The sequence below is a fragment of the Moschus berezovskii genome, chromosome Y (assembly GCF_049115385.1).
Source record: "Moschus berezovskii isolate FMDL1 chromosome Y, NW_MosBer_1.0, whole genome shotgun sequence".
Taxonomy (NCBI): domain Eukaryota; kingdom Metazoa; phylum Chordata; class Mammalia; order Artiodactyla; family Moschidae; genus Moschus; species Moschus berezovskii.
Genome location: NC_142489.1, coordinates 74,938,032 through 74,963,670, shown reverse-complemented (window position 1 = coordinate 74,963,670; position 25,639 = coordinate 74,938,032). Strand labels below are relative to the sequence as shown.

At 38.4% G+C, this 25,639-nt stretch overlaps 1 protein-coding gene across 1 annotated transcript in view; it reads left to right on the top strand.

Moving 5' to 3' along the window:
• LOC148773167 (eukaryotic translation initiation factor 1A-like) overlaps positions 1-18,114 on the top strand; it is a 122,898-nt gene extending 104,784 nt beyond the window's left edge. The window contains exons 2-6 of the mRNA XM_088834531.1: positions 8,756-8,859; positions 9,943-9,993; positions 14,207-14,288; positions 15,187-15,275; positions 18,001-18,114. Of these exons, the coding sequence (XP_088690657.1) occupies positions 8,756-8,859; positions 9,943-9,993; positions 14,207-14,288; positions 15,187-15,275; positions 18,001-18,114 (440 nt within the window). The remainder of the gene's footprint in view (positions 1-8,755; positions 8,860-9,942; positions 9,994-14,206; positions 14,289-15,186; positions 15,276-18,000) is intronic.
• The last annotated feature ends 7,525 nt before the right edge of the window (positions 18,115-25,639 follow it).

Below are 25,639 nucleotides of genomic sequence, written 5' to 3'. Positions count from 1 at the left end.
ACTGAAATCATAATCACAGGACTGATCACATGGACCACAGCCGAATGTGGTCCACTGGAGAAGGGAATGGCAAACCACTTCAGTATACTTGCCTTGAGAATCCCATGAACAGTAACAAAGGGCAAAATGATAGGATACTGAATGAGGAATTCCCCAGGTCAATAGGTGCCCAGTATGCTACTAGAGCTCAGTGGAGAAATAACTATAGAAGGAATAAAGGGATGGAGCAAAAGCAAAACCAATAGCCAGTTGTGGATGTGACCAATGATAGAAGCTAGGTCCGGTGCTGTAAAGAGCAATATTGCATAGGAACCTGGAATGTTAGGTCCATGATTCAAGGCAAATTGGAAGTGGTCAAACAGGAGATGGCAAGAGTGAACATCGACATTCTAGGAATCAGTGAATTAAAAAGGACTGGAATGGGTGAATTTAACTCGGATGACCATTATATCTACTACTGTGGGCAGGAAACCCTTAGAAGAAATGGAGTAGCCATCATGGTCAACAAAAGAGTCCAAAATGCAGTACTTGGATGCAATCTTAAAAATGACAGAATGATTTCTGTTCGTTTCCAAGGCAAACCATTCAATATTACAGTAATCCAGGCCTATGCCCCAACCAGTAATGCTGAAGAAGCCGAAGTTAATCGGTTTTATGAAGACCTACAAGACCTTTTAGAACTAACACCCAAAAAAGATGTCCTTTTCATTATAGGGGACTGGAATGCAAAAGAAGGAAGTCAAGAAACACCTGGAATAACAGGCAAATTTGGCCTTGGAGCATGGAATGAAGCAGGGCAAAGGCTAATAGACTTTTGTCAAGAGAATGCACTGGTCATAGCAAACACCCTCTTCCAACAACACAAGAGAAGACTCTACACATGGACATCACCAGATGGTCAATACCTAAATCAGATTGATTATATTCTTTGCAGCCAAAGATGGAGAAGATGTATACAGTTAGCGAAAACAAGACCAGGAGCTGACTGTGGCTCAGATCATGAACTCCTTATTGCGAAATTCAGACTTAAATTGAAGAAAGTAGGGAAAACCACTAGACCATTCAGATATGACCTCAATCAAATCCCTTATGATTATAGAGTGGAAGTGAGAAATAGATTTAAGGGACTAGATCTGATTGATAGAATGCCTGATGAACTCTGGACGGAGGTTCGTGACATTGTTCAGGAGACAGGGACCAAGACCATCTCCATGGAAAAGAAATGCAGGAGAGCGAAATGGCTGTCTGAGGAGGCCTTAAAAATAGCTGTAAAAAGAAGAGAGGTGAAAAGGAAAGATATAAGCATCTGAATGCAGAGTTCCAAAGAATAGCAAGGAGAGATAAGAAAGACTTCCTCAGTGATCAATGCAAAGAAATAGAGGAAAACAACAGAATAGGAAAAACAAGAGAGCTCTTCAAGATAATTAGAGATTCCAAGGGAACATTTCATGCAAAGATGGGCTCGATAAAGGACAGAAATTGTATGGACCTAACAGAAGCAGAAGATATTAAAAAGAGGTGGCAGGAATACACAGAAGAACTGTACAAAAAAAAAATTTTTTTTTTACTTTATATTATTGTATTGGTTTTGCCATATATTGCCTTGAATCTGCCCCTTGTGTGCATGTGTTCCCCATCTTGAACCCTCCTCCCACATCACTCCCCATCCCATCCCTCTTGTTCATCCCAGTGCACCAACCCTGAGCATCCTGTATCATGCATGGAACCTGGATTGGCGATTCGTTCCACATATGATAATATACATGTTTTAATGTCATTACCCCAAATCATCCCACCATTGCACTTTCCCACAGAGTCCAAAAGACTGTTCTATACATCTGTGTCTCTTTTGCTGTCTTGTATACAGGGTTATCATTATCATTTTTCAAAATTCCGTATATATATGCATTAGTATACTGTAATATTTTTCATTCTGGCTTACTTCGCTCTGTATAATAGGCTCCAGTTTCATCCACTTCATTAGAACTCATTCAAATGCATTCTTTTTAATGGCTGAGTAATATTTCATAGTGTATATGTACCACAGCTTTCTTATCCATTCGTCTGCAGATGGACTCCAGGTTGCCTCCATGTCCTGGCTTTTATAAACAGTGCTGCGATCAACATTGGAGTGCATGTATCTCTTTCAATTCTGGTTTCCTCGGTGTATATGCCCATTAGTGGGATTGCTGGGTCTTATGGCAGTTCTATTTCCAGTTTTTAAGGAATCTCCGCACTGTTCTCCATAGTGGGTGTACTAGTTTTCATTCCCACTAACAGTGTAAGAGGGTTCCCTTTTCTCCACACCCTCTGCAGCATTTTTTGCTTGTAGACTTTTGGATAGCAATCATTCTTACTGGCATGAAATGGGACCTCATTGTGGTTTTGAATTGCATTTCTCTGAGTGATATTGAGCATCTTTTCATATATTTGTTATTGATGTGTATGTCTTCTTTGGAGAAATCTCTGTTTAGTTCTCTGGCCTACCCATGTTTTTATTGGGCTATTTATTTTTCTGAAAATGAGTTCAGGAGCTGCTTGTATATGTTTCAGATTAATTCTTTGTCAGTTGCTTCATTTGCTATTATTTTCTTCCATTCTGAAGGCTGTTTTTTCACCTTGCTTATAGTTTTCTTTGCTGTGCAGAAGCTTTTGATTTTAATTAGATCCCATTTGTTTATTTTTGCTTTTATTTCCAATATTCTGGGAGGTGGATCATGGAGGATCCTGCTGTGATTTATGTCGGAGAGGGTTTTGCCTATGTTCTCCTCTAGGAGTTTTATAGTTTCTGGTCTTACATTTAGATCTTTAATCCATTTTGAGTTTATTTTTGTTTATGGTGTTAGGGAGTGTTCTGGTTTCATTTTTTTGCAAGTGGTTGACCAGTTTTCCCAGCACCACTTGTTAAGGAGGTTGTCTTTTCTTCTTTGAATATTCTTTCCTCCTTTGTCGAAGATAAGGTGTCCGTAGGTGCTTAGATTTATCTCTGGTCTTTCTATTTTGTTCCATTGATCTATATTTCTGTCTTTATACCAGTACAAAACTCTCTTGATGTCTGTGGCTTTGTAGTAGAGCCTGAAGTCCAGCTTGTTGAGTCCCCCAGTTCCATTTTTCTTCCTCAAGATTGCTTTGGCTATTCGAGGTTTTTTGTATTTCCATACAAATTGTGAGATTATTTGTTCTAGTTCTGTGAAAAAGATCGTTGGTAGCTTGATAGGGATTGCATTGAATGTATAAATTACTTTGGGTAGTATACTCATTTTTACAATATTTATTCTTCCAATCCATGAGTATGGTATATTTCTCCATCTATTAGTGTCCTCTTTGATTGTTTTCAGTAGTGTTTTATAGTTTTCTATGTACAAGTCTTTCGTTTCCTTAGGTAGATATATTCCTAAGTATTTAATTCTTTTCGTTGCAACAGTGAATGGAATAGTTTCCTTAATTTCTCTTTCTATTTTCTCATTATTAGTGAATAGGAATGCAAGGGATTTCTGTGTGTTGATTTTATATCCTGCAACGTTACTGTAATCATTGATTAGCTCTAGTAGTTTTCTGGTAGAGTCTCTAGGGTTTTCTGTGTAGAGGATCATGTCATCAGTGAACAGTGAAAGTTTTACTTCTTCTTTTCCAATTTGTATTCCTTTTATGTCTTTTTCTGCTCTGATTGCTGTGGCCAAAACTTCCAAAACTATGTTGAATAGTAGTGGTGAGAGTGGACACCCTTGTCTTGTTCCTGACTTTAGGGGAAATGCTTTCAATTTTTCACCATTGAAGATAATGTTTGCTGTGGGTTTGTCATATATAGCTTTTATTATGTTGAGGTATGTCCCTTCTATTCCCACTTTCTGGAGGATTTTTATCATAAATGGATGTTGAATTTTGTCAAAGGCTTTCTCTGCATCTATTGAGATAATCATATGATTTTTATTTTTCAGTTTGTTAATGTGGTGTATTACATTGATTGATTTACGGATATTGAAGAATCCTTGCATTCCTGGGATAAAGCCCACTTTGTCATGATGTATGATCTTCTTAATATGTGGTTGGATTCTGATTGCTAGAATTTTGTTAAGGATTTTTGCATCTATGTTCATCAGTGATATTGGCCTGTAGTTTTCTTTTTCTTGTGGGGTCTTTACCAGGTTTTGGGATTAGGGTGATGGTGGCCTCATAGAATGAGTTTGGAAGTTTTCCTTTCTCAGCAATTTTCTTGAACAGTTTAAGTAGAATAGGTGTTAGTTCTTCTCTAAATTTTTGGTAGAATTCGGCTGTGAAGCCGTCTGGACCTGGGCTTTTGTTTGCTGGAAGATTCCTGAATACAGCCTCTAGATCCGTGCTTGTGATGGGTCTGTTCATAATTTCTATTTCTTCCTGGTTCAGTTTTGGGAAGTTGTACTTTTCTAGGAATTTGCCCATTTCTTCCAGGTTATTCATTTTATTGCCATAAAATTACTGATAGTATTCTCTAATAATCCTTTGTATTTCTGTGTTGTCAGTTGTGATCTCTCCATTTTCATTTCTAATTTTATTGATTTGGTTCTTCTCCCTTTGTTTCTTGATAAGTCTGGCTAGTGGTTTGTCAATTTTATTTACCTTCTCGAAGAACCAGCTTTTGGCTTTGTTGATTTTTGCTATGGTCTCTTTTGTTTCTTTTGCATTTATCTCTGCCCTAATTTTTACGATTTCTTTCCTTCTACTGACCCTGGGCTTCTTCATTTCTTCATTTTCTAGTTGCTTTAGATGGAGAGTTAGGTTATTTAGTTGACTTTTTTCTTGTTTCTTGAGATGTGCCTGTATTGCTATGAACTTGACCCTTGGCAGTGCTTTTACAGTGTCCCAGAGGTTTTGGGTTGTTGTGTTTTCATTTTCATTCATTTCTATGCATATTTTGATTTCTCTTTTGATTTCTTCTGTGATTTGTTCATTATTTAGCAGCGTGTTGTTCAGCCTCCATATGTTGGCATTTTTAATAGTTTTTCTCTTGTAATTGAGATCTAATCGTACTGCATTGTGGTCAGAAAAGATGCATGGAATGATTTCAACTTTTTTTGAATTTTCCAAGGCTAGATTTATGTCCCAGGATGTGATCTATCCTGGAAAAGGTTCCGTGTGCGCTTGAGAAAAAGGTGAAGTTCATTGTTTTGGGGTGAAATGTCCTGTAGATATCTGTTAGGTCTAACTGGTCTATTGTATCATATAAAGTTTGTGTTTCCTTGTTAATTTTCTGTTTAGTTGATCTATCCATAGATGTAAGTGGGGTATTAAAGTCTCCCACTATTATTGCATTATTGTTAATTTCCCCTTTCATACTTGTTAATAATTGTCTTACATATTGCGGTGCTCCTATGTTGGGTGCATAAATATTTAGAATTGTTATATCTTCATCTTGGATTGATCCTTTGATCATTATGTAGTTTCCTTCTTTGTCTCTTTTCACAGCCTTTGTTTTAAAGTCTATTTTATCTGATATGAGTATTGCTACTCCTGCTTTCTTTTGGTCTCTATTTGCATGGAATATCTTTTTCCAGCCCTTCACTTTCAGTCCGTGTGTGTTCCTCGTTTTGAGGTGGGTCTCTTGCAGACAACATATGTGAGGGTCTTGTTTTTGTATCCATTCAGCCAGCCTTTGTCTTTTGGTTGGGGCATTCAACCCATTTACGTTTAAGGTAATTATTGAGAAGTACGATCCCGTATCCATTTTCTTTATTGCTTTGGGTTCGAGTTTATACACCCTTTCTGTGTTTCCTGTCTAGAAAAGATCCTTTACCATTTGTTGGAGAGCTGGTTTGGTAATGCTGAATTCTCTCAGCTTTTGCTTGTCTGTAAAGATTTTGATTTCTCCTTCATATTTGAATGAGATCCTTGCTGGGTACAGTAGTCTGCGCTGTAGTTTATTTTCGTTCATCACTTTAAGTATGTCTCGCCATTCCCTCCTGGCCTGAAGAGTTTCTGTTGAAAGATCGGCTGTTATCCTTATGGGAATCCCCTTGTGTGTTATTTGCTGTTTTTCCCTTGCTGCTTTTAATATTTGTTCTTTGTGTTTGATCTTTGTTAATTTGATTAATATGTGTCTTGGAGTATTTCGCCTTGGGTTTATCCTGTTGGGGACTCTCTGGGTTTCTTGGACTTGGGTGATTATTTCTTTCCCTATTTTAGGGAAGTTTTCAACTCTTATCTCCTCAAGTATTCTTTCATGGTCTTTCTTTTTGTCTTCTTCTTCTGGGATTCCTATGATTCGAATGTTGGAGCGTTTAACATTGTCCCAGAGGTCTCTAATATTGTTCTCATTTCTTTTAATTTGTTTTTCTTTTTTCCTCTCTGTTTCATTTATTTGTACAATTATATCTTCTAACTCGCTTATCCTGTCTTCTGCCTCTGTTATTCTACTGTTCGTCCCTTCCAGAGTGTTTCTGATCTCATCTATTGCATTATTCATTTTATATTGACTCTTTTTTATTTCCTCTAAGTCCTTATTAAACCTCTCTTCCATCTTCTCAATCTTTTTCTCCAGGTTATTTATCTGTAACTCCATTTTGCTTTCAATATTTTGAATCATTTTCACCATCAAAATTCGAAATTCTTTATCAGGTTGATTCCCTATATCTTCCTCTTTTGTTTGTGTTGATGGGCATTTATCTTGTTCCTTTACTTGCTGGGTATTTCTCTGCCTCTTCATCTTGCTTATAATGCTTTGCTTGGGGTGGCCTTTCCCTCTTCTGGCCGTTTGTGGAGTTCTCTTTATTATGTAGTTTCCTCGTTGTGTGTGTGGTTGGACAGGTGACTTGTCAAGGTTCCTTGGTCAGTGTTCTCTCTGGAGTGCAGTGAAGTGTCCAGTTATGAGTTATGAGATGTCAGTGGGTTTGGAGGGACTTTGGGCAGCCTGAATATTGAAGCTCAGGGCTAGTTTCCTGTGTTACTGGAGAATTTGCGTGGTATGTCTTGCTCTGGAACTTGTTGACCCTTGGATGGTGCTTGGTTTTAGTGTAGGTATGGAGACGTATGATGAGCTCCTATTGATTAATGTTCCCTGGAGTCAGGAGTTCTCTGGTGTTCTCAGGATTTGGGCTTAAGCCTCTTGCCTCTGGTTTTTGGTCTTATTCTTGGAGTAGCCTCTAGACGTCTCTATCTGTCATTTCCAAGGTGGTTCCCTCTGTTTTAGCTTCTGTTTGCTGGTCTCTTCAGTGTCTAATTTCCTCCCTGATACTAGGGGGTGGGTGGACACTTTTTAAGGCTCAGTTGTTCAGTCCTGTTTTGGGAAGGGAGGAACGCTGCAGACGAATATCTCTGGCGTCTGTGGGGAGTGCTCACAGCGTCTCGGCCACACTGGGTTTGCCCCTGCTCACAGCACGTATGCTGTCCCAGTCTACACTGCACAGGCTCTAGGTTGCTCTGCTGGGAACTGTCCGAGGCCGGCACTGGGTTGTATGCACTTTCCAGGTCTGAGCGGCTCAAGTTCAGATTCTCAGGTACTCCACAAAGGCGCAGACTTGGTTGGGCCTGCGTTGTGTGCCATCCCTGGTCCGAGCAGTTCAGGGGACCAGGTGTTTGGCGAGCGCTGTCTCTGCGACTTATTGCCTCCCCAGTCCCCGCCACTCAGTTTTCTGGGTGTACAATCGGCTCACCTTCTCAGGGGGTTATTGACCCGCCTGAGCCCAAGAAGTCCTGATTAGCAACAAGCCTGTCTGCAGTTTGTATCAGATGCCTTTCTGGGGCCGCGGTTGCCCGCTCCGGCTCTGGCTGCGCTCCCTGCCTGTCTCGGCGGGGGATGGGGGATGGGCCGACCGCAGCCGGCTCGCTCTGCTCAGTCCTTTATTCTGTGAGCGGGGCTGGCCGAGTATTAGGTTAGAGCTTTCCACCTTTTCATGGGGAAGCTATCCCACAGTCTGCTTTTGCTCTCCCCAGTTCTCTCAAATTGTTCTCGTGGCATTCAAGCCCAGTCCTCTCTCTAAGCAGTTCAGCCGGCTCCTCCCTGCCCAGCCCCCACTTGCTCATGGCGTATGCAGGCGTCTGCGCTGCTTCTCCGCTGGGAGTTACCCTTTGGCGGGTAGTCTGTGGGTTTTAAAAAAATCTTAAAAAAAAAAAAGAGGGTTATGTGGCCCTCTGATCTTCCAAGGATCGTCACAGATTCGCCAGTGAGAGTGTTTCCTGGTGTTTGGAAACTTCTCTCTTTTTAAAGCCTCCCTTCCCTGGACGGAGCTCCATCCTTACTTCTTTTGTCTCGCATTTTATCTTTTATGTTTTTTCCTACCTCCTTTCGAAGACAATGGGCTGCTTTTCTGGGTTCCTGACGTCCTCTGCCAGCATTCAGAAGTTGTTTTGTGGACTTTACTCCTTGTTCAAATGTTCTTTTGATGAATTTGTGGAGGAGAGAGTGGTCTCGCCATCCTATTCCTCCGCCATCTTGTTCCTCCCCCCAAACATTTGTGATTTTAAATTAACTGCTTCACTTTTGTTGACTTTTCCTTGCTCTAAAGACAGGAGGATAAATGCAAAAGTGTAGCTGGAAGAGACTATAGACATTCTTTGAGATCTTAAGCGTCCTCTCATTTTCGTGGATAAAATTAACATACGTCACCTTGAGACAGCACTCATTTGTTGTAATACTTGAACATTGTGTTCTTTTTAAAATCATGGTTTGGTCTAAATTTTGCACTAAAAGTGGCATTACCAACCTAATAACAAGAGTTGCATTTTAAGAAAAATTGAACAGTATTTTACGGTTTTGTTTTTTTCTGTTTTGTCCCTTCCTAAGAATACGCTCAAGTAACCAAAATGTTGGGAAATGCACGTTTGGAAGCAATGTGTTTTGATGGAGTGACAAGGATATGTCATATCCGAGGAAGTTTGAGAAGAAAGGTCAGTGTGGAGACATATTTTCCTTTAGTACAAAAATTACCTTTAAAATATATATCTGTTCTTCCAAGTGACTGAATTTGGTGCATTCTTGAAAACTTCAAAATCAGTGATATATAAGGCAATATAAGGCCATAAAACTAGAAAATCCTTGGTAACTTTAAAAATAGGGTTTAGATTTAGAAAGAATGATTTGTGATACCTAGCCTGGACTTATGCCAGAAATGTTTGCTCTTCAGGAAACAGACACATTTCGTGTATGAAACAAATGGCCTAGTCTCTTAACAAAAATATTAAGCCATGAAAGAAAGAAAGAAAAATAAAACACCTGAAAATTATTTTTAAGACAAAAGGAGTCTAATTGCTAATTAAATGTACTGTGTGGTCCTGGATAAGACTTTGCTTTGTGGGAACAGTTCTATGTGGCGTTAGGAACATTTGAAATTGGAACACGATAAAGCATCTTATTCAGTAATTTTGGCACATTGATTGATTATATTGTTTAAAAGTTCCTTCAGGCATAATTCAAAACAGTTTTGTTCTGCTGAGTCCTTCTTTTCCAGTTAGTAGTGAGTTAGGGGCCTGAATTGATGTCGATTGGTAACTAGATGGCTATATTTGTGTATATGACTTCTTTTCATTTGTTTAAAAGAACTAGAAACGTCCAGTGTGATTTGTGAGTAAAAGTAATTCATGTAAAGCAATAAAAGAATTATGCTTTCGTAAATTTAAAGGCTTCAGTTGAAGTAAAATTATTATATATTGCAATATCCTAAATTAGAAAATTGGATCCAAACTGAACTGCCTAACTTTAGTTTTTATTTAACACGGTAAGTATCTTTAACTAAACTTTGCCTCCTAGGCATGAGAACACACAGAGATAATACACAGATACAGGCACATCCACACACGACACCCACACACACACTCATCTGCAGTTTCGCCGTAATTATTATTAGCTACTTTTCCCATACCGAAAGAATTGTATTTTTTGTATTCAGTATGGCTTTACATCGAACACTATTATTTGCACTTTTCATGGAGTATACTGTGAGCTTTTTTGTTTCTTTGTTTGTTTAAATATAGGTTTGGATAAACACTTCCGATATTATATTGATTGGTCTTCGAGGCTATCAGGTAACAATTACAGTTAATTTTATAATGTTCCTCAATTTAGGAATTATTAATATCAGTATTTAGATGATGCAATAAAATGCAATCGACCTGTTCTAGCCAGTTATGATTCTCATCCTTCTGGCATCAAAATTTATTATGATCCACGATGTTTAAGATAATAGGATTCTGGCTGAATGCCAGTACATAGTGTTTTGTGGGAAGACTGGCTGTTTATTTACTTTAAATATAATAAGTACTAAATATTCTCTTATAATTTTGGATAACTACTACAGCTCATTGGTCTGTCCTCCTTTGAAGTCCAGGTGTATTCAAGGCTCTATGATGGGTTTTCAGGGATTATGGTGCACATAATTATGGCACACACACTTTGCGTGTTCTGCAGTAAAATGAGAAGGTATCTTCTTATTTTATATGTATATCACAGAGCTATATTATTCATTTTCCTTTCATAATTTTTCTTTCATTTTTGATGGCACTGCAGCTTGTGGGAGCTTAGATCCCCAGTCAAGGATTGAACCCAGAATACTGCTGAGGAAGCCCTGAGTCCTTATCACTGGGCCACCAGAGGACTCCACCTATTTTGCTTTTTAAATATTTTCTTAAAAGCCCTTTGCTAAACAGTAGCATGAGACAGTGATATTCGTTAGTATTCTCATTCATTAAAAGAAAAATTTAGTAACTTTATATTGGCTTCTCACTTACGAAGTTTAAATATAAAGGTCTTAAATCCAAGTTTGAGTAATCACTGCTGTAGATGTTGCAATTAAATCAGGCCAAACCTCTATCTCCAAAGAAAGTTTTTTTTTTTTTTTCTTTTGTTTTCAATTATAGGAGAAAGGTAAGACATAGACTAGGTCATTTAGAGTGTAAGTTATAAATCCAATATGAATACTTAGAAAACTTGGTAGTTGCCCACTACGATATTAATGCTTGAAGTATGACTTGTAAGACAGAAATCCTTTCGATTTTTGTGTCAAACGCATCACGTGTGCTCAACAAAATTTTGAGTGAAATAAGTGTTCTCTCTCTCCCTGGTGGCTCAGAGGTTAAAGCCTTTGCCTGGAATTCAGGAGACCCGGGTTCGATCCCTGGGTTGGGAAGATCCCCTGCAGAAGGAAATGGCAACCCACTCCACTACTCTTGCTTGGAGAATCCCATGGAGGGAGGAGCATGGTGGACTACAGTCCATGGGGTGGCAAAGAGTCGGACACGACTGAGTGATTTCACTTTCACTTTCTCTATATTCTATTATCGGGTCATATTTTCTGTAAATAGTTAAGACGATGTGATTTGTAAAGTTTCAGTCTTCTGTTTCCTTGTTGATTTTTTGGTGTGATTGTGCTCTTAGTGATTAAAGAGACATTTTGAAGACAGTTAATCCTGGATGTTCATTGGAGGGACTGATGCTAAAGCTGAAACTGCAATACTTTGGCCACCTCATGAGACGAGTTGACTCACTGGAAAAGACTCTGATGCTGGGAAAGGTTGGAGACAGGAGGAGAAGGGGACGACGGAGAATGAGATGGCTGGATGGCATCACTGACTCTGTGGACATGAGTTTGAGTGAACTCCGGGAGTTGGTGATGGACAGGGAGGCCTGGCGTGCTGTGATTCATGGGGTCGTGGAGAGTCGGACACGACTGAGCGACTGAACTGAACTGACTCCACGTTTTATCTCCACTAGTTTTGTTTTAAAGAATATGTTTGTCTTGATTCTCCAGTAAAATATTCTTCTCAACTAAAAACATATTATGCACCTTGTTTCTTGTCTTCTCTTAATGAATGCTACCTGAGGTAACATCTCTGTTATGTCCAGCTTCTAGGCTTTCTCAGCCATGGTTTGTATTGAGTACTTATTTTCTGGTATGTGACCGAACACCTTTCCGTGTTTCTTTGTGTGTCTCGTGGTTTTTGTTGTCGTTGAAAGCCAGAAAATGCAAATATTACATGGTGAGATGGGAGATCAGATTTGTTCTCCCAAGGATTTTTTCTTGCCATGGTTTGTTGGGTGATTTCAGAGACAGATTGTGTACGGCATGTGTCTTTTCCTTGCACGTGGCCACTGAATGTTTGTTCACAATGTCACAGACAGCCCATGTTTGAGGTTTCATTAAAAACCAGCAAGGCTCTCAGTCTCTCCTTTTAGGCTTTGAGCTTGCAGGGGCATACCTTTGATAGTCAACCAGGCGACTGATAGTTCTTCTCTTCATTTCAGGCCTGTGCAGAAAATCCAGGTCACTCGAAGCTGAGAGAGATCAGGAGCATCCCTGAACTTTGACTAGTTTGTGTTCAGTCCTGACTCCACATAAAAATGAGGTCCTACAGTGCTTGCTTTCTCTGTGTGACTTGCTTCTCTTAGCACACTACTCTCCAGGTTCATTCACGTTGTTGCAAAAGGCAGGATTTATCTACTTTGGATGTTAATCCCTTATTGGTCATATCATTCGCAAATATGTTTACCGATCTAGTACCCTGTCTTTTTAGTCATTGTTGACAATTTCCTTTTCTGTGCAAAAGCAATTTAGTGTGAAGTATTTACACCTACTAGGTTTTGTTTGCATTCCTTATGGCTTTGGAGTCCTATACCAAAATCAGAGTGCAAGAGCACTACATTTGGTAGTTTTACACCGTGTTCCCTTGCAGCAGTTTTATGGTTTCAGGTCTGTGTTTAAATCTGTGATCTAGTTCAGGGTACATTTAGGTAATTTCTGGTGCATGATAGGGGTCCACGTTTAGGTTAAGTACTGTTTTCCCAGTCCTGTTTATTGGGAAGGACGTCTTCTCTCCACAGTAACCTTGCTTCCGTTCGTATTAGTTGACTGTCTTTGAAAAATTGTATTCTGAGTGCTCAGTTTTTTTCCAGCATCTGCATTATTGGTGGAATTCTAGTGCCATATTGTTTGGACAGTAGTGTTTGAAATGCAGGAAGTGTGTGCCCTCCAGCTTTATTCTTCCTCAAGATCGCTTTGGCCCTTAAGATAGTTTGAGGTTCCATTTAACTTTGTCTCTGAAAATAACTGCTACTTGAATTTTATAGGAATTACATGGAATCTCTACATTACTTTGGGTAATACGGACACATTACTACTATACCTGATTTTTGTATGTTGATTTTACTGAATATTTTTCCCTTGTTATGTTTTTGTGATCTGGATCATCCATTCATAACCTTTCCATTTTGAGTATGTGATGACAGCAATATATACTCTGTCTTTAAATGTGTATCAATTTTGTGCCCACTTATTTTAGTTTAACAGCCTATAATCCCGGAAATGGAGCGAAAAATTGTTAGTTCCCAGGTTAATTCTTTGTCTCATGGGCAGTGTAACCACAGTTTTATTAATTCATTAAGGGGTTAAAATGCTAACTTTAAAGTGATAGCCACAAACAGCTCTTCTGACTTTTCACCTGGTGTGGATAAAAACAAACCCTTGTTGCTCGAATCATAATGTAAAGATAATAGCAGCATCCCCACTCAATGGAAGTGTATTAGCACATTGTTAGCTAATCTCTTCCCTACTGAGTTGGACTCAGAGTTTTCACACAATACCTACATGTGTTTTGTGCACATTAGAGTTTGATAAGTGTTGGTATGTATTACACTGCAGTTTTATGACTGTGATATTTTCAATTGCCTTTCTGTAGGCCTTTGCTAGGTTAATTGTAAACATTTAGAATCATTGCCTCAAATGAACATTTTTAGGGCAGTGCTTTTCAGGCATATTTGCATCAGAAACACCCAGAAGAGCTTTATAAACACACAAGGCCTTCACTTCAAGCCTGCCAGGTTTTAGGAAGATACCGGTATCTTTTTAAAGCACCTCCAACAATTCGACTCATTAAGATACTCTAAGAACTCTGCATTATAGACAGGTTTCTCTTGGGTAAAAATACCACTTCCGCCTTGAACTACAGTGTTAGAGTGTGAACAAGGACAACATTGCAAAACCACCCATGTTTCCTTTTCTTACTTTGATTCAGTGCATTGTATACATCACAATCCTAGTCTATACTTTATTTGGTCATGCATGCCAACTTCGTCATGAGGATTTGTGTGTGTGTGTGTGTGTGTGTGTGTGTGTGTGCAGATGATAGAAGGAAGGTGAGCGAATAGTAACGTTTTACATAAGAGTGTTTAATTTGAAATTAACTTATGAAAGAAATGATGATTCTTTGCATGACCGGTTTTGATCCTTCCTTGTTCTTCTCCAAGGATAACAAAGCAGATGTAATTTTAAAGTACAATGCAGCTGAAGCTAGAAGTCTGAAGGCTTACGGAAAACTTCCAGAATATGGTAGTTAATATAAAAGTTTTTACATTTCCTTGTCTTCTCATAGCATTTGCTAGTTAGTGTTTAGGTGAAGCAGTTGTTTCAGAATTCTCTATTATGTATTTTTACATATAGGCTTCAATTCACTGTAACTGTGTACTAAATACTTCAGTATATTAACAACTTAGTAATGGATTCTCTTCCTACAATATGTTCTTTGGGTGGCGAATTATAAAGTTTACAGACTCAAGACTTATCTGTAAGAATTGTTAAAGTAGTGCCTCTTGTGAACAATTCTTAAGAGAGTATACCTGGTTTCAGAAACTCTATAACAACAATTATGGTACTGGTATGGATTTTTATGGAGCAGTGTTCAGTGTTTCTTAGTATATAGAGTGTCGTTGTGGTGTTTTGTGGAGAGTGTTTTTAAAAGATATCCCTTTTATTTCTTAAAGAGAAAAGTATTCTATTCTTCCTCTAGTAAGCTTGGAAAGATTAAAATATGCTTCTGGTAACAAAAGAGAGGACATATACTAAACTCACGTTTTGAACATGAGAGCAGTGTTACTTTTTCTATTACAGTGCATTTTATTATAAAGTGAGGTGATTTTTAGGAAGAGTGAAGATTCTGATGACAATTAGGCCATTTAAGAAATCCTAAGATAAGTGGGAATCAGATCAATACTTACTTGGCTGTGAATTCCTTTTAGTGGTTTCATTGTGACTTTGTTCTCTGTGATATGTTTGCAGTTAGGAAGATTTTTCTCGGAATGAGACAGTTGAATCGAAGATTGAGTCCAAGCAGTTTCTTGTACAGTTCAGTGTTTCACTATTTATCCAGTATTATTTTTTTAAATCAGCAATTAATCTAGGAACACCTTGATTTGATATTTTTAAGAGTATGCTCTTACTGTGTTTTTAGCAGAACATAGTGAAACAGATACCTTTGATCCTGAAGATGATGACGAAATCCAGTTTAAGGACACTGCAGGTGAGGATGAAGACATTGAGGTGAGGTGTAAGTCCAGATTGAACCATGTGCATGTGTGCTCTTTCATGTCTTGTACAAGAAAGCAGCCACATCTTCCACCACCTCAGGTCTCAGAAGGTTGAACGCTTGAATTGAATATATATTGAAGAGTAGGTATCCATGAATTTGAATATTCATTAAAATTCAAGAACCACTGTGTCAACCGTTGTGAATTTTTGAAAACTTTATAATTCATGGGATCCTTGTTTGTTTGTTTGTTTTCTTAAATCAATTAGGTCTGACAGTGGGCACTTCATAATGACACTTTATTACGCAAGGGGGGTCTACAGAGATAGCATTAAGATGTTTTGCAGACAGGTTTAAAATGTATCATCTCCCAAAGCTGGTACGTTAATAGAAGTAAAGTATGCTGCAGCCAGTTTGCTGAAGCTCTGGAATTTTAGTGTACTCCAAAGCATTCTTAAAATGAAGGCCTGTTTTGTTGCCCATGTGTTTAGAAGTTACATTAATTGTCCTGTATCTCTCTAGGACAAACTTTTAGTTTGGAGTTTTTGTGTGTGAAATGGTTGCTTATCTTGGTAAGGAGATAGTGGTGATAAGACTTAAATACCTCACTGTTCTACTATGAATGTATTTCAGTAAAAATTTTATTGATTTGTATCTCTTGACTTTTCAGACAGACATATCAATAATTGCAATGACAGTATGGTTTATATATACTCTTGTAAGGCCTGTTAGGTGTCTTCTTCTTGTTTTGGTCCTTCGTGCAAAAAAGTCAATGACTGTTGGATTGAATACTAAGGTAGAATTTCAGAATTCCGAGAGGAGATTTTAGGAAGTCTAAATTGCATCACTGCCCTAGTACACAGATTTCAATATCTTTCAGTCACCAACGTTTTTATTAAGAGCATTTTCAGACACTCAGAGAAACTGAATTTTAAGTGGAAGTGAGCAATCACATATTTCCCAAGATTATACAGCTTGCGACTTTCTACACAGTCTGTCGCATCTATCCTGTCCCTACCAGTCCATTTATACTTTGATGGATTTCCCAATCATTTAGAAAATGAAACCAAGGCACTTCCCTGGTGGTCTAGAATTTTCAGATTCTCAGTGTCCACTGTAGGGGTCGTGAGTTCAATTCCTGCTCCGAAAAGAATGATCAGCAGCCTGCGTGGCATGGCCAAAAAGAACCTTGAAAACCCAGGCTCTTTGAGATGAGTCACACTATGAATTAGAACAGCTGGATATGCACCTTCAATGGAGACATTTTTGCCATTTTTTTAAAGCCAGATTGTTACAGATTTTTAAACGTATGATGATACTCTACTGAGGTGAAAGTGAAGTCGTTCAGTAGTGTCTGACTCTTTGCGACCTCTTGGACTGTAGCCTACTAGGCTCCTCCGTCCATTTCAGTGAGGTTCTCTGTTCAAGATTACTGGAGTGGGTTGCCATTTCCTCTTCCAGGGGATCTTCTCGACCCAGGTCTGGAAACCGGGTCTCCAGCATTGCTGGCAGATGTTTTACCCTCTGAGCCACCAGGGAAGCCCTATAATCTACTGATGTTGTATGCATTTTAAAGTGCACGAGAAATAGGAAAGGAAAAGGGATTAGAAAAGTATTGTTGCAGTATCATTAAAAGCGTTTTTTCATTTTTTCTCTTCCGGTTTTGTTATCATTTATCAGAGGCTCTAACAATTTTACGTCGATTTTTGTTTTATATATTTTGACGCTTCCGTCATCGTCTTTTATGTATTTGGAGTTTTGAATCATGTAAAGGTTAAAATGAACATCTCAAAGATGTCATGTCTATCATAGCTAAAGAAAAAAAGGCAGTTTCACTTGAAAGAGTGGATGCTGATCTTTATGAATCCGTTGTAAATCAGAAACTGAAAAATGATTACATACAAAGAAGGATTCCAGTAATCAAGTGTCTTTTAAATGGGTTTCAGTTTAATGATACCTTTGTAGTATCTAGGTCATTTGTAATGCTGACAACAGATTTCATAGAAATGCTGTCCTCTCTCTCTTACATTTTGTTCAGTTTTGCCAGAGATTCCTTGTGGCTAAATTAATTCTGTGGAGGTACAACTGACAGCTATTTTCTGTGGTAAGAATGTAAAATGCACCAGTTGCATAGTATGTTATTTGAGACCTGAACGTTGTCACGCCTGAGCTAGGGTTGAAGGCAAGGAATCTAACCAAAGGGAACACTTGAACCCCAAGTCCCACAGAGATAAGCCTTGTTTTAGACGGAAAAGATAACAGCTTTTTGTAGCCGTGACTAAGCAGCTCAGTTAGGGAAAGGACAAAAGACAAGGGTAATTAAAAGCATTAGTGTTATTTTGGAAATTCTGTTTAGTTTTATTTGTTTTATGTCAGAATCGCAGTTCTTATCAGAGTTAGTTATCCTGGGATAAATTAGAGTGTTTCTCCTGCGATCAGACTGTATCAGAAGAATTTGATTTAGTACTGTCCTTCACTCTTTAGGATAAGAAAAAAGGCTAAACTCCAATTAAGATGAATAAATAAATTTAAATCATGGAAAAAGAGAATAGCTTGCATAACATGTTCTATTCTCTTGGAGATCATAGAGATTCAGTGAAAACACACAGGAACTGTGAAAACAATCTGGTCAGTGTCCTTAACTTTACTTCAAACGGACTTTGTAATTACTGTAAGATGATCCTATATGCATTATTAGAATTAATTTTTCTGTAGGTCTGATGTTCTTTTCACTTACAGATCTGTATTGAACGCAGAGGTCTGAGGATCATGCACCCTTTGAATTTTGGTCATCATCTGCTAAGAAGACTAAAACCTCAGTATGAATGTAGTTTAAGGCACACTGTGCCTTAAATGATGTGCCTTAAATAAACAATGGTTTGTTTTCGTTGTTTGCAAGTATCATATTTCTTTTAAAAACTGATGAAGCTTAAGTATTCTGAGTAAAATGCTAACACTTGCTTCTTTCAATGTAATGGAAACACACCACAAATTATGCATCAAAACACTGGAAAGGAAGAAGAGAGAAGATTCCTCTCCTGTTTGACCTCCAGTTAATGGGTGTTTTAAATAAACTTGTCTGTTTGAATGGACTTGTCTGTTTGCAGAATCTTTCTATGTATTCCAGTTATCTAAAGGTTTCTTGAGATTTTGATAGACTGTAAAGAAAGCAGAAGTATGCATTTGAAGCTAATGTAAAGGGCAATTTTCTTACTTACCTTGCCCAAGTGTAATTTTATTCTGTTTGATAGCATATATTCTTTTCAAAATTTGGGGTTGCCAACATCATAAGAAGGGCATTTCCAAATGAAGATTTCAGAAGACAGGTTGGAGTCATATGTTCAATTGATGGATTAGAAATTGCAGAAATTTGACAGTAATTAATACTCAGTTTTCTTAACGTTGAAAGTTTTGATCTGTTTGTTGAGAATGTTTTTACTTAGCATTTTATTTTATTTTATTTTGGTAATTAATTTATTTTTTATTGGAGGCAAATTATTTTACATTATTATATTGGTTGGTTTTGCCATACATTGACATTAATTTGCCCCGGGTTTACATAAGTTCCCCTTCCTGAACCCCCTTCCCACCTCCCTCCTCCCTTTATCCTCCCTCTGGGTCATCCCCGCATGCCAGCCCCGAGCATCCTATAACATGCATTGACCCTGAACTAGTGATTCGTTTCACATATGACAGCATACGTGTTTCAATGTCATTCTCCCAAATCATCCCACCCTCACCCTCTCCCATAGAGTCCCAAAGACTGTTCTATACATCTGTGTCTCTTTTGCTGTCTTGTATACAGGGTTATCATTTGCATCTTTCTAAATTCCATATATATGCGTTAGTATACTGTATTGGTGTTTTTCTTTCTGGCTTACTTCACTCTGTATAATAGGCTCCAGTTTCTACTTAGCATTTTAAATATTTATCAAGTACGACAACCATGGAGGGTAAAGTCACTAGATGATCCTTTACAGATAAAATTGGTTGTATGTAATTTCATTCTCAAAAGTCATGTGCATTATAACCAAATAGTGCTCAGTTTGTTGAGTATTAGAATCACATTGTACGTGTGAAAATCTAATTTCCTAAGTAAATTCTGGAAAGTAAGTCTTTTGTTAATTTTCCCTTCGCTGAGATAAGGGAAAGGAAGGAACAGCCACTGAATAATACAAGAAAGTGTTGCACTCAGTATATTTTGGCCTTGCTTTGTGTCACTGGTGTATTTATGGGTCTGTGTATTTTACAGCAAATTTCAATACTAACTTTGATTTTTAACAGTGTGATTTGAAATTATCCTCTGTATTAAGACGAAATGAAGTTCATTCCTTGTTTTATGACCTCAATAAAAATTTACTTGTGTGTAGTGAGAGACCATTCATCTAGTAATTTCTGAAACATATTTCTTCTGAGAATTTATAGGGAATCCATATTTAGCTGGTTTCTGTAATACAAAAAAGGAGAGTAAACCCTCGGATGGTTCATAGCAAGTGATGCTAGGTATTCTTTCCCAGATTATAAACTGAGTGTGTACATAATGAAACCCAAGAAAAAAGTTCACCGGTGTGTTTTTTGGTGCCTAATCTGTGAACTTCCTGAACACTCATATGCTGAATGCATTTGAGATGGAGGACTAGTTTCAACACTCAAGAAATAAACTTGAGAAGTTGACTTCATGAATAATCAAAGCTTCCTGGTTCTTTAGTACTTTTTACACATGTTTCTTCAACCCTTGGCCAAAAATAGAAGAATCTGCACACATGACACAGTGAAAAACTTCTCTGTGTACTTTCTCATACAAATATGGGCTTGTCCAAAGACTTAACCTTCACTTACATTGTGTTTGCTAGTTGTCATGGTCTGGTTGTTGTACACTTGTTTGTTTTGGTTTTTGTTTTTATTTTCCTAAAATTGTGTACTGATGTCCTAACGCCAGAAGATGATAACATTGTGCAGCAGGCCCTCTGGGATGTCCTTCTGCCACCACGGAGGAACTGTTGGACAAGTTCACACTGGCAATCAAGTTGTCATGATCCCATTCCCTGAGCTTTCCTTCCAGGAACCACACAAAAATGGCCCCGAACTTAGCACTGAGCTGACTTGAAGCACTTCTATATTATTCTGCACCCCTCAAGATCATTCTTTGTCAATGCTGCACCATCATCACAGTCCAAACACCCGCAGAGCTGCAACATTCTTTGTGAGGTTCCTCTGGTCTTCCTAAGTGTATTTTTCTCTTTGCAACTTTCCTTTTCCCCAAAGTGTTATCTCACTGTACCAGGAAAAGGTCAAAAAAGAGGTCTTCCAAGAAGCCAAAGAGAATGTTACAGGCCAAAGGCTCTGATACAATTTTGTGAAGGAGATGCACATGGATCCCAAGAGTCCTGCCAAAATAAGGCACTGGACGTAATGCTAGAATGTTAAGGGGCTTTCCTTCCCATTGGCTCTGCTCTTTACTACTATCCACACACACAGTGTCCCCACAGAGTGGCACCCTGGGAATCCGACCCACTCTGGGCCCACAGCTCATGCCTCTTGAAGCCTTTATCCCCACCAGTCATCACTGACTTACTGAACACCAGTTCTCTCATTCTGCAGCCCTTATTAGGCTGTGGTAGCTAGGCCTACAGCTCAGGAATCCCTGATAGCCTACACAGCATGTGGTCCATGGACCCCAGTTTACAGTTGGGCTGGGTACATCCAAGACACTCAGATTCCAAGTTCCCTGTGAGAGTCACGAGGTGTGAATTTCCTTCAGGGTGCCCATTACAAAACGAGAAATTGCGCTCCAGCGAGTTAGACAGAACCCTCCCTCAGGTGCAGAGCCACACCACTGTCCCTCTGCCCTCCACAGAGAAGGATGAGATCACAAAGAAAGGAAGGAATTCACATCAGGACTTTAGGCATGGACAATTGTGCATGTTTGGAAGGAGTGCTATTCCCTAATTCCTGGAGCGTTAAACCAGCTGGCTCTGAACTTCTCCTTTTCTCTCTTTTCTAGGGTCCATGCATGCAAACAGCATGCCTGTTTAGCTTCATCACTGTTCCCTCATTCATAGGCACACTGTGGCAGAGGGGCACAAACACACATCTCACACCTCTGCTTTCTTCAGGTTTCTGCACTGCTAGGTAGGCTGGAAGTGTCAAAATGGATTTGAAATTCACACACTGTCTCTAATAGGATGCCTGGCATTTTACACTGACCACCTACTTTAGCAAGACATTTGCCTTGCATGGTGCCAGTATGTGCCACACTTGGAGAAGGAGTGTTCCGGCTTACAGGTTAATGATCCCAGGCAGCACTAGCCCAGGCTCTTACACTGTCTCCTTCCCACATGTGGAGCTAGTCTCTAGGGCAGCAGGCTCTCTGTGCCTCCTCCTCTAAGTCTCTGCCCTTTTCTGAAGAACCTTGACCTCTTCACAATCCTGGGTCCTGCCTTAGTCACGACCACTATTTCCACTTGGCAGCCAATGCCCCCACAGACAGAGGGGTCCACAAACAGGGGTTTTGAAACCCCTCAGCACTTGATTTACTCTGGTTGATAACTCAAACCCTTCACCCTCTCTTACGATACAAACACAGAAAATGACACAGGAGAAATTGTGAGCTTGTTTATGTCTCCTGATGTAATTGCAGACTTGTGGACCCACTAACTGGAGTAGCCACTGGCCATCCTTTCCTCATTCCTGTCCTGGGCAGGGGCACTGCAGAGTTGTGGGAAACTAGTCTCCCCTGATCTGTGGATGCCTCATTCTTACACTTCTGGTTGTTCCACATCTCATGTTCTTTAACCTTCATTTCTGTGTTTGCAGTGAGCCAAACACGTACACACACACACAAACACAAGTGACACAATATACACATGCAAGGCACAGGGACACAAACACAAACAGGGATTCATGTGTCCACACCTGAAAAGCCAGTGGTTTATATGAAATATAGAGATTTCTTATTTCTTATAGGAAAATCTTCATTCTGATCTTCAAATGTGAATTATAGAGGGATCCAGCATCCATGAAAGAAATCCAGCATCTACAGAAATTTTTTTTTGGTATAAAAATTACAGAGAATTCCATATTTTGGGGGTAGAAATTCGTTGTCTTTTTATATGTATGAGAAATATGAAGAATTCCATATTTCATGAAGAAACAGTGGTGCCCATATTTTCATTTGTGAAACAGAGGTGATTCCAACACCATATTGGTTCTCTGTATCTTAAGGAAACCAGTGCCAATGTTTTCATGTGTGAAATATAGAGAAATCTCCACCCTGATTTTCATACATGAAAAACAGAGAATCCCATATTTCATATAAGAAAATCTGCATACAGATTTTCATGGAGTGAAAAAAATTCAATATTTCATGAAGTAAAAATAGCACTGAGATTTTCATAAATAAAATTTAGAGAATTCCAATTTTAACTGTAAAAAAACACCTGATTTTCATATGTGAAATATAAAGCATTCCATATTTTATGTAGTTAAATGGGTGTGCAGATTTTGATATGTGAAATATACAGAACTGCAGATTGCTTCTGGGAAAATGGCACCCACTTTTTCTTATGTGATATATGAGATGTTCAATACTTCCTATAGGAAAATTTGAGATTTTCTTATGTGATAAATATAGAATTTCATATTTCATGTAAAAAATGGGTGGTCAGATATCAAATGTGATATATAGAGAATTCCACATTTCAAGTGGGAGAAAATTGGCACCCATTTATTCATTCATGTAATATAGAGAGGTCAATAATTTTGTTACAAATATCTGACCTGAAATTTCCTTATTTGAAAATCTCATAGATCATGTATGAAAACCTGTTCACAGATTTCTATATCTGAAATGTAGAGATTTCATGGTATATGTAAGAAAATTTGTTCCCAAATTTCTATGTCAAATATAGAAATTTACATATTTAGGTAAAAATTTTATTACGATTTTCATATATGTAATACACAGAATCCCATATATTGATATAGCGAAAAAACTTTGCTCCAATTATCTACTGTAAAATATACATAACTCCATATTTCATTTAGGAAAACTTCTAATGTGATGTACACACTTGAAACACAAAAGTCCATAGGTCACATATGAGAATCTATGTCTACAAAGCCTGTGCTAGTCTGCTTACTGTGAAGTACAATGAATTTGATACTTAATGAAGGAAAACTAATGTCCATTTTTTCAAATATTAAACAGAGAATTCCATATATTGTGTAGGAAAATGTGCAGTTTAATATGAAGGCTTTAACATTTCATTTCAGACTTTCATATATGGAATATCGTGAATCCCATATTTATGTATGAAAATTCATGCCTAGGTTATCATTTGTGAAATATAGAAAATTACATATTTAATGTGGAACAAAAAGCATGTGTATTTTCATATGTGATACACTTAAATCTAGGATATCTGTGATCAGATTCTTTTTTATCTGAAATAGAAAGTGTACCAAATTTCATGTAACTTAATCTCTGTCTAGACTTTCATTTGTGAAATTATCTTATTTCATATTTTAGGAATGAAAATTTGCTCCTGGAATTTCATGTTTGAAATTCAGTGCAGAGAATTACACTCAGAAAATTCAATTGAGTAGCTCATTTGTGAAATATAAATTTCCATACTTCAATAAGGAAATTGTGTGCTAAAATTTTCCTATGTGAATAACAAATAATTCTATATTCATGGCAGAAAATATGTACACAGATATTCATATGTCAAACATATATTAATCCCTATATCATTACCAAAAATTTACAGCTAGATAATTAAATGTGATATAGATTTCATATTTCATGTGGAAAAACCTGCACCTGTATTTTCATATGTGATATATATATAACTGAATAGCTGATGTAAGAAAATCCTCATTGAGGTTTGCACATGAATGAAACAGAGCAGCCTAAAGTAGTGCTGTGGAATAACCGAGAGGAATAGAGTGGGAAGGAAGTTGTGGGAAAGCTTAAGGATCTGTGGGACACATGTACACGAATGGCTCATTAACACTGATGTATGGTAAAAGACATCACAATATTGTATAGTAAACATCATCCAGTTAAAATAAATTAGTTTAAATTATTAACAAAATAAGAAGAAAGAAATGTACAAAGATCTCTACACAATGCTCTGTTTTGGCCTAAATGGGAAGGCATTCCAAGAGGGAAGGGATTTATGTATTCATATAACTGATTCATTTTGATGTACAGCAGAAACTGATACAAGAGTGTAAAGCAACTATACTCCAATAATTTTTTTGTTAAATATTACAATTCAACCAAGGAAGACAAAAAATTCATCATTGCATGATACTGTTAGTTAAAAATACCTGAGTTATAGAAACAGAGAGATATAATTATCAGGGCTATATCAGTGGAATGGGGCATAATGGAGCTGAAGCCCTTAGCTCAAGACCATTAGTGAAGTTAGAAGACCAGCTCCACCAACAGTCATATATATATATATATATGAGCACCCTTTAAAAATCCTCCTGAAATCCCCAAAAGCTTTCAGGAAAGGGAAGGGACGCAACAAAGGTCCGTCTAGTCAAGGCTATGGTTTTTCCCGTGGTCATGTATGGATGTGAGAGTTGGACTTTGAAGAAAGCTGATTGTCGAAGAATTGATGCTTTTGAACTGTGGTGTTGGAGAAGACTCTTGAGAGTCCCTTGGACTGCAAGGATATCCAACCAATCCATTCTAAAGGAGATCAATCCTGGGTGTTCATTGGAAGGACTGATGCTAAAGCTGAAACTTCACTACTTTGGCCACCTCATGCGACGAGTTGACTCACTGGAAAACACTCTGATGCTGGGAAAGGTTGGGAGCGGGAGGAGAAGGAGACGACAGAGAATGAGATGGCTCGATGGCATCACCGACTCTGTGGACGTGAGTTTGAGTGAACTCCGGGAGTTGGTGATGGACAGGGAGGCCTGGCGTGCTGTGATTCATGGGGTTGCAGAGAGTTGGACACGACTGAGTGACTGAACTGAACTGAACTGACTGAAGGGACGAATGTGATTGACTGTTGCAAATTTCTTGCTGTCAGATTCTCTGTACTTGAAGTATATGCTACAGCGTCTTTGCCCAGGGCCCTCCAGGATCTCTCTCCTTGGGTTGAGTAGCAAGCTGTGGAATATGTACACAAGCTAAAAGCTGTGTCTTGCAGAGGCCCAGAGCTCTTGCTAGAGTCACTCACTGGCCGGGCCCAGTGTTCAGAGCAATAGCTAAACTCTTTCCCATTCCCACCTCTCTGCCCTAAAGCTTGTGGCAATCTGCATGGGTCACACTCTAAGGGACCAAGATCCCACTAGGGGAGACTGAAATTACTGAGTCCTAGTTGTTTGCTGGACGCCCGGCTCCCTCACTGAA